This window comes from Cygnus olor, chromosome 5 (assembly GCF_009769625.2).
Source record: "Cygnus olor isolate bCygOlo1 chromosome 5, bCygOlo1.pri.v2, whole genome shotgun sequence".
Classification (NCBI taxonomy): Eukaryota; Metazoa; Chordata; class Aves; order Anseriformes; family Anatidae; genus Cygnus; species Cygnus olor.
Genome location: NC_049173.1, coordinates 6,538,651 through 6,555,222, shown reverse-complemented (window position 1 = coordinate 6,555,222; position 16,572 = coordinate 6,538,651). Strand labels below are relative to the sequence as shown.

At 46.7% G+C, this 16,572-nt stretch overlaps 1 protein-coding gene across 2 annotated transcripts in view; it reads right to left on the bottom strand.

The window, feature by feature from the left end:
* The window catches only part of PRKCH (protein kinase C eta), a 116,560-nt gene extending 110,132 nt beyond the window's left edge, over positions 1-6,428 (bottom strand). Inside the window, exon 1 of one of the 2 annotated variants that reach the window (XR_005820784.1) lies at positions 5,821-6,428. Coding sequence is in view for 1 of the 2 variants with exons in the window: in XM_040560568.1 (XP_040416502.1) it covers positions 5,821-6,180 (360 nt within the window). In the remaining variant the exon portion in view is untranslated. The remainder of the gene's footprint in view (positions 1-5,820) is intronic. The other variant, XM_040560568.1, reaches the window with a different exon arrangement.
* Between the last annotated feature and the right edge of the window lie 10,144 nt (positions 6,429-16,572).

The window sequence follows — 16,572 nt, the reverse complement described above, 5'->3', positions numbered from 1 at the left end:
TCCGAATTAGCAAGGGCTTGAAAAAACAGCTCCAGAAAGCCTTGGGTGTCTGCAGGAAAGGGAGCCACCCGCTCCACCCCGTGCCTGGAAGCTGCCACCGAGTCCAGGTGCCAAGCGCCAGCCCACGGCCCCGCGCCGGCGCACGCGTGGGCAGGAGAAGCCAGCACGGGCTGAAGTTTCGCTTTGAGCTTCGCTGACAGCACAGCGTGTAGAGTGCAGGCAGGGCTCCTGCTGCAAACCTGAGCCCAGCACGCACTCAGCACGGAGATGAGGCACTGGGGACCCTTGGGTGGGATTGGGGTGAGCTCTTGGCATCGCAGCTCCTCGCAGCCGGGGAAGGCGAGGTGGTGATGCTGGCGTGCATCCTCTCCGCGCACGCTGCCGGCTCCCAGCACCCTTCCCAACTGCAGCTGTGGCAGGACCAGGCACCTGGCTGAGTAAAAAAGAGACAGCTTCCTAGCCTGCTGCATCCATCTCAAAGCCAGGGCACAAGCGCCACTCCCACAGACCCCTGGCATTCCAGTGGCTCTGATCACTGGAAATTGGGTTTTCTCATGGTTTGACCAAACATTTCAAGCCTCGGATATCCTTAGAGGAAAGAAACAAAAAACAACTCTCAAGCAAAATGCCTGCGTTCTCCAAGGATGCTCACGGCTGCCTGACAGGCCTTTTCTTGGGGAGGAGCTCGTGGATGAGAGACGTAGAGAACTGGCTTGGCTCAACCCCCGATGCTGAAACAGGGCAGTAAGCATGCAGCTCTTTGCCACGCAGTCAGCTCTAGTCTCTCTCACCTGCCTTGATCAGTAGAACCGTTATTAGCAACACAGCCCAGGATTGTATAAATACTTGACAAATAGCAACATTTTTTTCTTCTTTATTTTTTGCAACTTTTGTATGAGGCTGCAAGGCATGCTCAAGTAGCCTTGGTGCACTGAACTGGTGTTTGGAGGGGTTTGTTCGTAGGCACCAAGTCCAGCTACATGCCAAACGAGACAAAATTGTGGGAGCTTTCAAGAACTATCTTACCTTCAAGCAGTGAGTGTGTTTCCCCACTATTCCCATTCAACAATGTGACAGCGTATCAGTAATAATTACAGAAACAACTGAAAACTTCACAAGAAATAGGGATGGACCTTAATTTACTCAAGCCCAGTTTGCAATTAATGTGCAGCCCAACTTTCATATAGGTCAGAGAACTACACCATCTACATGGTTGTCCCGTATGTGGAGATGGGAACTCATACACCCAGAATACTACTGCTATTTCAGCCTACAACTGACCTGTGGACAGACAAACCATTTCCTCCAGCTCTACAAGACGCAGTCCATCCCTGCAGATGGGCGCAGGCTGATGCAGAGGGACGAGAATCAACCTGGACAGCATCCTCTTTTTGTACTCGGACAGCCTCACTTGACGTTTTGCCCAGCAGTCACATCATTCCCTTCAAACCTCTTTTTCAAGCAGGCCTTCCGAAAACTCACAGAGACCATACACATCACAACGTACTCTGTCAACAGCTATACCATATTTTCGGCTTCCTGATGCAAGTTTTGTCCTCCTGTGTGCCCTGTAGTACTTGGCCCACCACGCCTTGGCTCTCTGACAAGGTCACCACGCTCGGGGGAAGAAGCTGTGTCCTCCTTTAACTCTTCAATTTAATGTTCAATAAATTATACAATTTTATACAAACAAGGGTAAAAAACAATTCTTTTTGCTTTAAGAAAGGAAAAAATCATAGGAAAGGGAGCAGATAAAAGGGTTCAGGTTAAGCAATGCACGGGAATTATTTGTTTTAATCTCTTCCTGCAAACAAACCTAGCAGTTCTCACATGAGCACATGGTAACAAACTCATCAGGAAGTTGCAATTGGCTCATTAATCTAATAGTCCATCTGTTATCTAATTTCCTTCAGTATACTGTGATAATTTGCTATTTCAAGATTGAGTCACAGAAGGTTTAATTTTAACTCCTTGTTCAAGTGCTAGGAATGACACCTCTACCCATGGACTACCAATTTTTACACTCATAATTAACTCATTCCCTGGTAACGATGCAGCTCACTATCTCCTGTAAATAGTATCTCGCTGAGCTTAAAAATGAGTTCTGCTACTACGTATGCCTTGTAGGAATAACTCTACATATCGTAAACTTCTCCATTTCAAGTACAGCTCAGTATTACCTGAATTATTTCTGGTGTCTCACTGACGTACGATTGTTTCCTACACTGCACTCACAGACAGCTGAAAAGGAGAAAACACCTTGTAGAGACGCATACACAGAATAAAAAAAAAAAAAAAAATGTCAGTATATGCTAGAGCAGAATTAAAGACATGCTTTAAAAGAAACTACTCAACACCTGTTGTAAATCACAACTTCATAGCTTTCAGGTAACAACCGGCTTAATTCTGTACTGCTTTGCACCTGGCAGGGTCATGTGCACCTGCGTAAAATGCTACCATTCAGGTTTGCACAATTTCACACCCACTCATCCACAAGAAAATGCCTACCAGAAAGAGCATGGTACCGGCAAGATCGCCGCCGGTTTCAGCTACATCAAAGCATGCTGAAGGCAAGATGGCATTTATTTGACAGGATTAATAAAAACTACTGCTACTCCGCAGCTTGACAAGTAAATATAAAAAATGGGAAACAGAGAGCAGGATGCTGAAGTTAATAAGCTTTTAAAGATTTGATTTGTGTAAAGTTTGTCAAATGTGTTTTACAACTAATATGAAAATTAAAAAATATTCAGGCTGTGGTGATTTGTCTACCAGAAAGATTTCGGGAAACAAACAAAACGGTTAGAAGAAAAAGGTAATTTTTAAAGAGTCTCCAGAACATGGATTTTAAAGCAAACTACGACCACGATACCCTGTCCAGTACCCAGCGGGATGACTCAGGTATATAAGCATTACTGATGAGACGATTCATGTCCATACACTTACTCATCTGCATAAATGTTTGGGGTGATAATTGCAGCGATGTACCTGCAAGTCAGCTGGGAAGCACCAGCGCTTACACACCGAATGCTCCTACTCGCTTCTCACTGACACTTCCTACAACATTTGTCACCAGACCATGCGAGAACTGTAACTGAGCACTTATTTTCCCCACAAGAAGACCCAGGTTTATCAACAGAACAGCAAGAGCCTGAGAGCTCACACCAAACCTTTCAGGCAGTGTGGGAGCTGAGGGAACGTCCCAGGTAATCCCGGGCTGTTCTCCTGCGCTCCCCCCTCTCTGGAGGAGCGCTCAGGGAGCAGGGGCTGCATCACACCAGGTGCATTTGGAGTTTACCAACGTATTGTTGTCCTTGCATCTTCTCTGAAGTGAAAACATAAACATTCTATTTCAAATCAAAATGAAAAGCCATCCTTTACTTCCCTCCGCCCCAGATCTCCTTTACCAGACACTCAAACTTCTTCCCAGCTCTGCTGTCCCTTCAGTTCTCTCTTGGGATGCCTGAACATTGTGGGCGCTCTATCCCCCAGGATATTCTTTATGACTGTTTTTCAATCATTTTATATCAAAGGACTACATAACTTTAAGGGAATAAAAAATCTGACTGCTATTGCAGTGATTTTTTTTATGTATAGGCAAGGACAAGCCAAGTTAAACTCTGAGGATTCACTGATTTTCCCCTCACTTCATTCCTTTCCTTCCCTGCCTGTATTAGCCTATGTGCTTTTGTTTTTTTGGGGTTGGAAAAAGGGCAGCATGAGGGATTTCAGAGTGGAGATGTTGCAAATCATCTATAAAACCCTTGCGGTGTCTTTTACCATGCCGGTAGTTCATGGACCTTGTGTTAGTACACAGCAGCACTTCCTATCCTTCAGACTGCACAAAACCCAGTGACAGCCTTGCTGGATTTATCAAGAAATATTAAATTATCAGGGCAAGATCTTGTTCCCATGTCATCATGCGATTCTGCCTGCACGCTATGGGAGATGCTAACGGAGCAAGTCGAAAGGGAAGGCAGGAGAAAGTGACAGAAGACAAACACTTGCTCACCCTCCCCACTAAATCCACCCTGGTTGTTTTTTTTGGACACTAACTGAAAGGACAGAAGCAACTCTTCATCTCTGTCTACGTGCCCCATAAAACGTCAGCTTACATCAGTCGAGTTATAAAACTTGCTGCCTTCCCATCCCATTGCACCCCTCAACTCCCAGATACAGAAGTTCACAGAACATGTGCCTGTCCAACAGGGAGCAGAAACTCCTCCCTCGCCACCGAGCATCCCAAACACCTTGGCAGACCCTATACTGCATCCATCTTAAAAATCAGCAGCCTCGGGATGTATGAAAGGAAAGAAACAGTGGGCCCTTGCACATGTACGCATCCACACAGGAGGTAATATTATTATAGATATTTTGGTAACGTAAATAAGGCCAACACCCCACAACAGGGCAGTCCAAACCCCACATGCAGGCCAGCCCCTGCACAACCAGGACTCCAGCCTTCTAAGAGGGTAAGGTCACTCTCAACAGCAAACAGGAATCACTCCCAACAAATCAAACAAACAAAAATATCCTCAAATCCACGACCCTATATGCTGAGCACACTCCCTTGCCCTGTCCCACACAGGTCTGTTCCATATTTAAAACTGTTTTAGCACAAGTCACAGGAGCAGTTTCTCCCCAGCAGCACAACTAGCCTGGCAAGCTGGGTATGCACCCACGGAGCTCACCCTGATGAACTTGGTACCTAAGAATGCTGAAGGGGGGAAAAAAAAAAAAAAAAGCACCAATATAGGTCTGTTAAGCGCTCCTGCAGCTGGTATTTCCCCGTAGTCACCCCAGAGTTGGAGCATCACACCCCAGTCACAGGCACTGGCTGAGAACAGAAAGCACCAGCGTTCTCTCCAGCGATACCATCTAGATACATATCTGTTCTCTACACTGTCAGCTCTCTTTCCTCCACGTTTGATTTTATTGTGGTGGTTACCTGACCACAGGTACTGAACTTCCTGGTCTCAAAGTTAATACCTGTGTTAGCCTCAGAAATTCTGTGTTCTGCACCTTCTCTGCCCGGAAGTATTTATTTATTTTTTAACTTAATACTTACAAGCAAACTAGTTTGGATCAATACTTCCACTTCCTCCTGTGCTACAGCACTGGAAGCAAAGGCACAGCTTTACAGCCCGTGCTACTCCTTTCACTTAGGACTAAGACATAAAAGAGGTTCTCTGGGCCGGATGTAAGTGACTTGGAAATAACCTAGAATTAACTGTAAGTGAAACCGTGCTCAACCAGCACAGGGGTGTACATAATATATACGAGACTAGTCCTGCCATTCTGCTAGAAAGACCAAGAAATCTGCATGCACACATCAAACAATCGTGCAAGGATGTGTAGATCTCAGGAGAAATGCATCCCTCCCTGGGTATGTACGTTTCCAAGTAGGTCCCGGCGTCCAAAGCAAACGAGGGAAGGCACAAAATCCTGCGAGTCTGCAGGTGTACTTTGCCGGGTACGTATCACAAATTTCCTCTCTGCCAGGCTACAACGAGGAGAGACTTCACAGCCCTCAGCTACGAAGTCTCGGCCTTCCAGCTACGACAACTGAGACTTTGCTCTCAGGGTCCCAAAACGCGTCACCTGAAACGACGCTGGCCGCTTACCCCCATCGGTCCGGCCGCAAACCTAACGCTCACGGGCAGCCCCACGAGGGTACACCTGCGTCAAGGCAGCACCGCGCCGCGTGCATCTGCGGCGCAGGCAAGCAAGGGCAAGCCCCGGCTCTGCAAGCACCCCTGGAGCGCCTTCATTCATTCGGACGAGCCCAGCTCCGGCCTCTCGCCGGGCCAACCAACTCACCCAGCCCTCGAAGCTGTCGCTGGGGCCCGCTGAGCGCAAGAGGTCTTGGAAGTGCAAGGTGCAGTTGGCCACGAAGTCATCGTAGCCGATGGGGGTGTCGTGGAAGACGGACAGCTCGAGCTGGTGGCCGTCGGTGACCGTGGCCGAGAACTCCTCGTTGTAGGTGGGCTTGTTGGTCTTCTGCTTGGTGCTGGTCTGCCCTACGCGCACCTGGTCCACGCTGACGGTCACGTAGGGGTCCAGCAGCTGGTAGCCCTTGCGGAAGAGCGAGTGGCGGAGGGACCAGCGGGTGGGCTGCAAGCCCACCGCCTCCCCGATGCGCACCTTCAGGTACCCGTTGAACTTCATGGCTCCGGACATGGCCGGCCCCGGGAGGAGAACGGGACCCCCGTGCCGAGCCGAGCCGTGCCGAGCCGTGCCCGCAGCCAGCCCCGCCGCTCCTCCTCAGGGGGCCGGGCGGCGGCGGCGCAGCCTCCCCGGGGCCATGCCGGGGCCCCGGAACCGCCGCCCCCGCTCCCCGCCCGCCTCTCCGCCCGGCCCGGGGCTCTCGTGCCGAGGAGGGAACGGCTCGGCTCGGCTCGGCTCGGCTCGGCTCCGGGAACACCTGGATCGTGGGACGGCGCCGGGCAGGGAGGAGCCGCCAGCCCCGTGAGGGCGGGCCCGGGCCCGGGCTGGGAGCGGCGGGGCGGGCGGGACGGGCCTGGGGGTCGGTGGCTGTGGGGAGAAGGAGCCGAGGGCGGCCGGGAGAGCCGGCGGCTCCGTGCTTTGTGGTGGTCTCTGGCTCGGGGTCTGACGAGGGAAGCGGCTGCAGCGAGCCTCCAGACACGGCGCTTTTGCTCGCTGCGAAGTTTGCTGTTCCAGCCCTGTCCGCTGGGATTAGCGGCGCGTGATTCACGCGGCTGGCACGCAGGGGTTTGTCGTGGGGTGGGTTTCTGCTGGTTTCTGCCTGCGCTTAGTAAAGTCAGCAGTCAAGTGCTTGGAACGACGCTCCGGACTTCGCAGGAGAAACGGTGTGAAGCAGTTCGGGGATCGGCAAAATCCTGCCATCCCCGTGACACTTCAGCTGCCACCTGAGCGATGCAGCGATCCCCACAGCAGAGGACGTGGTCACCCAAAGGTCCCTCTGGGGACGAGGACGCGCAGCCACCGAGCCCTGCTGGGAGCTGGGCCCTCGCTAGGGGCAAGCAGCGCGGACACTAAAGGGCCACGGGGCAGCCCCGCGGTGCCCCAGGTTGGGATGCGGTGGAAGGAGTTGCTGGCCTCACTCCATGTTGTTCCGACTCCTCCCGTCTGGCCCTAGCCCAAGGAGCCCTCCCTGCCCTAATCCGGCTCCTTCCTTGTAGCTGCTGTGTGTATCGCAGTCCTGCGCAGGTGTGGAGGTGTCCTCCTTCCTTCTCTGTCCTGTCTTTTATTTTCACTCCTTCCTGTCTCTCTCACATCTCCCTGCTCTCTTCTTTTTGTGTTTCTTTCATTTTTTTTCTCTTCTTTCACATTTTCAGCGTATTCCTCTGCCCTCAGCCATTTATCTTCTACATTCTACGTAGCAGGCTGCCTTTGGTTTCCCACCGTTTCCTCACTCTTTTCTCCTTCCAGTTGCTCCACATTTCACAGGAGCTGGGTGCAGGAGCACCAAGCCAAGACTCCTGTCAGCCTCAGACAGAGCAGGGCTCCTGTTCCATCCTCGGGAGAGAGCAGGTGGAACAGGATCAGTAATGGGATAATTCCTAACAGGGAGGAAACAGTTCTGCCAGAAAACCTAGCAGACCCTTAAAATCAGACTTTTGACAAGCAGCCTGCAAGGCTTTTAAGTCCCTTGATCTATAACTATTAGCTGGAGATAAGAAGTGTTTAAGAATTTTTGAGCTTGGTTAGGACAGGTCATCCTGCGGAGGAACACAGGTCCAACTTCAGAAATTGCCAAACTGCAGGATATGCAGCCACCACAGGCTCCAGGATCTTGTCTCTAGCAAAGTCCAGCTCCAGGCCTTTTAACAGAAGGTATGGCTAAGCAAGCACAGAGTATCCTGTCCCTATAATAATACTTCAAGATTCAGGGAAGTTCTTGTTGGTCTGATATGCCTTCCAAAATACACTTCAGCATTAACTATCATCATTCTCGGTAGTTTTCTTCTCCCTAAAGATCTAGTCCTTTTTCAAATCTTCGTGCCTTCTTGGATTTCTCTATTCCACAGCAGTGAGTTGGTCAGAAAAACATAGTTTCTTTTCATCAGTTGTGCATCTGCTATCTCTTTAGTTTTTGCTTCACAACTGTTCTTCTTTCATGACACCATAAAAAAAAATAATTTACTTTCAGAAGTGTATCATCATTTGTCATTTTGCACTTTCATCATCTCTGTCTTTCCTAGCCATGAGCTGTCCCTTGAAGTCTGGACAGATCCTGTACTGACCAGGATGGTCAAACCACAGTTCTTACAAAACTTCACCATGACTCCATAACGACTGCAGATGAGACCTAAAGACAGTGAACTTTAAAGCACCCACCATGAATGTCCACAGGCTGAGGCTGAAGGCCTTATAAAGTCTGGAGTGCCTACTCTGTAAACTTCAAATCATCAAACATAGATTTTACTCTGCCCAGAGGCCTTCAGAGAGCTCAGTGCAATAGCAATCAAGAATGCTGATTTAAAAAGAACAATTTTTGGCTTAGCCTTTTACCTTGACCTTTTTCTGAGGAAGCAGAGATGAAAGCCTTCCCAAGCAACTTGTTAGAAGTAATCACATATTTACTGACACAAACAGGGAGAAGACTAAAATCTGGTAGTTAAAGGTTCAGGCAATGCTGTTTCCTCTGCTTAATCGCATAAGCTGAAGTTCTTTGCTGCACTGGATTTTCACATATAAAAGCAGTAGGAAAGGGGACATCACTTTTTCTACACGGTGGCACACTGGATTCTCCTGTGATAACATGATTCCTGGACCTGGGCCTTAAAAAAACAGCAAGATTGTAAAGCTTACGGAAAATGCAGGTGAACTGTAGCGATACATGTTTCTGATTAGCGGCAGTACCCATTGCCAGCCAGTTTTCCATTGGAGGAAAAAATCGATCCTGTGCAATCATATGATGCGAACATAATTAATTTTGTGTATCCACTTGAACCAGTCTGGAACAGATCATCTCAAACAGCACCTGAACTCACCCCTATTCTGAATTCCCAGCCAAAACCCAAGTGACCCATTCTCAAAGAGACTTGGCTAGTGACATAAAGCCAGAACATACCCTGCCTACTCTCCAGACACCCAAGCAGCGGAGAAACATCCCCAGTTCACTATTTTCTTCCAAGAATCAAAACATCCCTGCACACCGTGACCTTGCAAGGCTGCATGCAGCAGCACCATCTGGTGATGGCTGCTGCATTGAACCTCCTTGCACGGCACTCGGTGCCAGGCAGGAGCTGGGATGTCTCCAGGAGCGTGGCTTCTCTTCTCCTCCACAGCAGGAGCTCGGCGAACTGGCTCCTGACATGGGCAGGTTGATTCATTTTGTGCCCTCAAGAGTTCAGGGAGGCTGAGCTCTTCCTGGCACTTCCTGCCCAGCTGCATGGTTTCCTGAGCAGTCGGCCGATGACACAGAGTTGTTGAAGAAATGGACTGTGAAGAGGGCACGGATCTCCTGGTGCTGTGCCTGAGCAGCAGGATGGCAGATAGCATGCAATGGCTACAAAGACAAAATAAAGCACAAGGCAATACAATCGGAATTACAGGTGAATTGCAGGATAAACAGAGAACAGGCACTCCCACTAACCTACCACTCTAGGAGAAGATTTTAGAGCAGTGGTGAAGAGACCCCTGGAAAATCAGCTTAGTGCTCACTGATTACCAAAAAGACAAACAGACTATTAGTCTACTATTAGTCTACTAATAATTACTATTAGTAATTATTAGGAACAGAACTGAGATCAAAGCCGCCACTGAGGCACAGTATAAATGATACACCCATACCTTATATTGTGTGCAACGCTGCTTCTCCCACCACCTCACAAAGCACAAACCAGAATTAGAAAAGGCACAGAAAAAAGATGACAAATGTGATCAAAGGCATGAAACAGGGCTGTGGAGGGAGAGAGACTGACTAGCTTAAGATTTCTCAGTATGGGAAAGAATGACCGAAGGGGAAAATGTGGGAGAGATCTGTACAATCACACACCATATGAGCTGGATGAATGGGGAAGGATTTTTCATTTTTTCCCACATAAGACCTAAGGGGCACTTGCTGAAATTATGAGGTAGCAAGTTTAAAATATACAGAAGCAAACACCTTTTCACGCTGTGTGTAGCTACAATATAGAATCCATTGCCAAAAATGGATGCCAGAAATATAAACAGCCTCATAAAGGGGCTATACATTTAGGGAGGATAGACTTAGTGGTGGCTACTGACCAGCAGACAAACTCAGGAAATCCTTTAACCACAAATTGCCATCTGGGAGGATTCACCAGAGCAAGGAACACTCTGTGTTTCTCTTATTTCTTATTCTTTTATGCTTAAGCATCTTATTTGTTACTCTGAAGCCTCGGCTACTGGCCACTTTTTGGAACAGTATGGCTGAAGTATGATGAATCTAGGAGAGAATGAATATGCCTGTTCTGTTCCTGTGGATTGTAATTTCCATGTCTAAGTGAGAAAGCTCAGGAATGACACTTCTTGAGACCGGCTTAGTCACCTTTCCTGCAGATGAGGAAATGGCCAAAGAAGGGACCAACTCCCTGAGATTACTCTTGCATTCTTCCTTCAGGTCACAGTAACCTTAAGGATAAGTTTATGCCAGATCCCTCTTATATTTTTGGTAGCCTATCTGGGAAATTTGCCACTTAGTTTTGCAGACAGTCTATGATTTAAATTTATTATTTAAGGCTGGCCTCATTTCACACTACAGCTATGCACAAATCAGAGCCCATTCATACGTCATGTAAAAGCCTCCACTTCCTTTTTCCTTCTAAAGTGTATACTATTCCCTTCACAAATAACCTATAATTCTCTAATAATTTAGTATCGTCCCCATTTGGCAAGTTAAGAGCAAATGCTCTAACTGCTCCACTTGAAATTTCTACCAAACACTGGGTACATTCAGAAGTGAGTCAGTAAAGTGATGGAAAAACCTTGGCTTTCACAACCACCATTGCAAAAATGTTATTGACATCTCTTGTAGATGGAACTGCAGTTAAATACATTTTAAAAACACAAAAAATAAAAGAGCTGTGGAGGTTAGTAAAGCAGGAACTAACTCTATTTGGTTCCTCTATTAATTTTAGCCTATTTATACAACTTCCCTTTTATAGTTCTTTCTATAAGAGTGCTTGTTAAATGTCTAAATAATGACAGCTGCTAAAAACTGAATGTCCCATGTGTGGAATCATTTGTGGTCTGGAAAAAAAAAAAAAAATCAAATTCCTCTCTAATGATAATAATTACAGGATCAATCCAAAACTTACTGAAATTACAAGCAAAGCTGCTATGTAAGAATCAGCCCTGGGTTGTATGTCTGCTGTCACTCCTGGTTTATAGTTTTAGTGCAAACTAGAAAGAGACATTTAGCCTAATATCAGCTTTTCTTACTTAAGATGCATACTTATTTTCCACAGCTAAACTGGAACTCGCATGATCCTTGTTACTTTATTATTTATTTTGGAAAACACCGAGTCATTTTATAAAGTGCTGGTGTTATAAACTGCAGAATATAGTTTATAAGAGCACTAACTCCTACAAGCCAACCATTAATACAATTAATGGCCTGTTTGTTGTATTAAACTGATCTCATTTGTCTGGCTCAATTAACAAATGCAGTGGTCATTAACAGTTAACAGCAACTCAGTTATTAGATTTTATTACTTGTACAGGAAACACTGGAGAACAAACTGATTGTTTTGGTTTACTGGGGTGTATTTCTTTCCCAGCAGTCTTGCCCTATTATTTATAATTTAGCCACTTGCTTATTCCCAAACATAACTGACACGCTTAGGAATGGGTTCAAAGTCATCCACGTAGACAGCCAGTTCACTTGCCAGCCCCTCCTGCCAGCCCCCCAGCCCCATAAACCTCTCTTTTAAACCAGAGAGCTGCAAGGTACCAGGCATCTGCAATGGCCCGTTTTTCTGATTTTTCTGTAGCTTTTTGTTGGGCAGCAGCTTCCATCCATATATAAAAGGATGGGATTTAAGTAAAAGATAAAATAATGTGTGTCTAGGAGGCTGTAAAATCTCGTGCCTCAGTCATGGTCCTCTCTCTCTGTCTCTCTGTCTCTCTCTCTTTCTCTTGCTCCCTTCCTAATTCACTAAAATCCAACATGCAAGTTTAAATGTATATTTTACTTCTTTGTTTGGACTGATGCATCAAGTAATGGTGATCTCTTTCTGCCTCGCACAGACACTTAAACCAGATAATTTTAGGGGTCTCTTCTGGCTGACAAATTAGCTTACAGCAAACACTTGTACACGAGGAATATCACTCTGTTATTAAGCTTGGGAAGACCTCCCAGGTTCTGAATGCTAAAGACCCCTGACACACACCTTCCTTGCTCTGCTTTCTTCACCCTGATTTAGTTCAAAGCAATAGAAAAACAATACCAGCGTTACATTGTCACGAAGGACCAACAAAGGCTTGTCATGAAGGTGGCTTTCATCAAGCAGTCTGAGCAGCTCTCTTCACCCCGCATTGCCGCGATACACAAATGAGGGAGGAGACACCCACAGATGTGTTGTTAGTCCTCTTTGGAAACAGGATCTTCCGGACTCCCACCAGCCAGTGTTAGAGCAGACTGGTATTGCAAGACAACTATCAGTGCTTCTGAGGTGGAGATACGTGAAGAGACTGTGCCTTACCCTCTGTGGGATAAGTATGTGTGATGAGGCTGAAATAACTCCGTTTCTGAGCTATTGGGCTACGTATAGTCATAAGTTCTCTCCTCCTACAAAGGCACAAGGATATGTCTAGTATAAATGATGCTACCCATTCACTAAAGGCTTTCGTGGATCAGAAAGGTAGGGCCGTATCCAGCACAGCAGTGACACCACCGGGTGCTTAACTGCCCGAAGACGACAGGCCACACTCCTTCAAATGAGGTGGTTCACAGTGCGGTGTCTGAGCACGATGCACTGGAGACGTCCCACCAATCCTTTTTGGCTGATCAAATAGGGTCTTACCATGGTTTGATTACACACAAAGTGATCAGAGGGCCACAGTGGCATGCAAATTTGGCCAAATTACAATAGCCCCCTGCTACCTGCAAATCCATTTGGATGCTATGGCAGCCAAAGGGTACTATGCAGCTTCAAGAGGAAAAAAGGTGAGAGATTTTGCTAAGAGCAGGCACAGGACACTGCTAGTTTGCATGACCAGCATAGGTGATTAGAAAACTTTTCTACCACCCCTGGTGCAGAGGTTAAAGTCTCTTCTGTGTGCCCATGCCTGTGTCTCAGTGGTATGTGCATGGGGAAGTGTAATGTTGAAGTGCTGCGGACTGAAAGATACAAGTCAGCTTATCTGCTCCTGCCTATAATTGAGACACTTTGGATACAACTTCCCTCCTATCAGCTTCTGATAACAACTTCCTTCCTACCCTCTTTCCCAAGCTAGCACGTGCTAACATATTGTGCAACAGAACCAGTTAGACAAGAAATGGGAATGTATTTAAGAAGCCCAAAGATGAGCACATTATACCATTAAGAAGCTGACTCAGTGGAGACTTGCTAGGAATGGCCTCAGATCCTTGGGCATGTATGCATCCTCCCTAACTTGTAGTGACCAAGAGGGGCGAATAAAAAGAGCATCTCTGCCTCTTCTAGTTCCTGGTACAGCTCAGAACATTAAATCCCAGGATTTTCCATGGACAGCAGGAGTGTTCAAACACAGAGGAGACAACGCAGTCTGTGCTTTACATGCAGGAAGCAGGTGTCAGAGCTGCTATCCAGACCCTTGCTACAAAGAGTCTGAGCTCCTTGCTCCCTGGTCTTGCATGAGATGCCATGCAGCTTCACCAACCTCCCTCTCCTGTTTCACGTCCTTCTGCCTCCAGCTCCCCTTGCGAGAACGGGTCTTTCAAACCAGTCACTGTGCCTTTCATGAAGCATGTTATTTCTTCCGTTTCTTCCACTGGATCATTTTTCTTTCTCCAAGGATCTGGGTTTCAGCAGAGGAAGAGATCCTGTCACTGCAAACAAAAATTACGTTATCGTTTGCTAGTGGACCCATCCAGCCAGCACCAACAGGCTGATGCTTCCATTTGTGAGATGGCTTTGTTTATTCTTTCCATACTACTCAGACCACAAGCTACCACCTGAGCGAAGTTGCTGAGCCCTAACTGCATGTGGCAAAAGCTTCACGTTCAGCTCATTTTAAAAGAAATTGAACTAGGAAATTATGTTAGGATTCAGAGGGGAGTGTCAGGCCAGGGCCTCTCGCTGCAACAGTATGTAGCTTTATTTCAGATCAAGGAAACCTAACCCCTGTGTTCCCAAACAGAGAAGCAAGATTTTAGTGAGGCCCAGAACTGAGCTTTTAAATCTGTGGTTCCCTTGTCTCTGCAGCACACACCTGATCAGGCACAGATGCAGATCTCTGAAGTAAAAGCTGCCAAGATACCCTGGAGGAAAAATAGCTTCTGGAGGCAGCTTCCTGCCACTGCGAAATGAAATCCTCACGGTGACAGCCCATTTCCTGGGCTCCTGAGCTACTCAGACAAAAACAAGAAAAACCCAAGGAACAAGTTGAAGGTAAGATGAATAATGCTAATGAACATACAAAGTCTGGACTTTTGGGAAAGCACCTTTGTTCTACTTCACCTGACCAGAAAACATCGTCTGGTTTCATTCCTGTCCATTTTCCTGTTCCAGAACTTTTTCTATCCTTTTTCAGTCCCTGCTGCAGGGATCCACCTACTGAGAAATGGCCAGAGTCTAAGAGTCTGGGCCATCAAGACTTCATCCAGCAAGTGCATGTATTTTGGACACCAGCTGATAGTCTTGACCTGGGGACAGTGCTCCCTTGAGCCACCTAGCATCCTAGTGCTGTCCCTCGCCAACCAGCATCACAGCAGAGGGACATCTACAGTCCTCTAGCTGAGGAAAGGAGTAAGTCCTGAGGTCCTGTTGGTTAGGTCTCAGTTATGAATTAAATGAAAAGAGTGCAGGAGAAGACCAGACAGGGCATCACGGGATAGCACTGTAGGACAAACAGAACTTCAGTTCTGTAACCTGGGCTGCTGCTCTATCTCCACTACCAAAGATGCAACTGTTGAACCCAGACTCTGAGTGGTACCCACAAGCAAACCTTATCAAACCACTTTTACACCTGGGCAAGTGTATTTTTTGTGCTATTGACAGGTATCACAGATGGTTTGTATTACAGTCCGGAGAAATTCTAAGTTCCACTCTCATTAAAGACATAGTGAAAGGATTCATAGGCACGAAGGCCTGGGCACATGCTCACTAACTGTTCCTAAGGCTACTAGGAGGTAGCTATGAAGAATGCAATAGCTGCAAAGTTACAGAGCTCTGCCATCTCACTGGAGTTTGCTCCAGAAGAGCAGAGGGCAAAGTAGGGTAAGGTGTATTCAGCTTGCACGCCTCTGAATCACCAGCAGAGTCCCAGCTGCACGAGACCTTGTGCAGGTGCCAACACGACAACTCTGGGAGAGGAACTCTGCTGGCTCTGGAGAGCTGGGGTTTGCGTTGCTGAGGAGACTCGGAGAAGTTTGGCAGACAGCTTTGAGGGCTGCCGTGCTCTGGCCCCCAGGAGACAAAGCGACACCCCGTCTGCTTGCATTGAGCGAGAAATAATCTCTGTGAGAAATCAGCGTGAATTGTGCCTAACTGCCTGGTTCTCGTGGGAGAGTCTGAAAGAGGTGAAACAGCAAGTGATGGCGAGCTTGATGCACAAAACAACTGCAGTGGCTCCTGGAGATCTGTTTGAGAATTAAACACTCCAAATGTTCCCCAGAAGTGTTTAATATGAATATCATTCCTTAAGCAGTAGGATGTTGTTCTTTTCCTGAGTAGTTTAACTTTGCATTTTTTTGAAGTCTTCAAAAGACTGAACTATGACCCATGCTAAAACAATAGTAGATATTGTTTAACAGTAAGTAGGCTAAAGAAGAGAGAAAAATAAATGCATTAAAGTTATGGGACTATTATGAGTACATGTTGCAGACTCACTATGTTAGCTAATAATACCTAACTGAGTTGGCTCTTGCAATACTAACAAAGGATAAACAAGCCCTCAAGGTTCTCCTTTTGGACAGGACTTAGCCTGATCTTTCAGCTTCCTGCCATGTCTCTCATTAGATTCCTTTTTCTCACCAAAAAAAAAGGAAAAAAAATCCCATCTGCTGAGAACTGCACATTCTTTTTATCATCGCAAGTGCTGAACTCTGTTCACTGAAATGCAAGAGTTCACCAATAATCTCTATTTATCTGTACATTTGCTAGTAACCACAAGAGCTATCGTCTTTCATATCTATAGAGCAGATTGAAGTTGAAAAGCAAGCAGGAAAGGGTTAGAATGAATGGAGTTAAAAGTATACTGAGGTGAGTCTACTACAGAGAATATAGTGATAAAGAAGAATGTTCAAAGGGAGAAGGGAACAATTACCCAGACTAGGTGACAAGAAGAAAAAGAAACACATAGGAGGTACTTCTGGGCATTATTAGCCTTTAAACTCTACACAAGGAATATAGATTTATTTCTGCAGTCCATTACAAAGAACTCTCCTCTTGGTTCAAATGCAAACCCTAAAACATG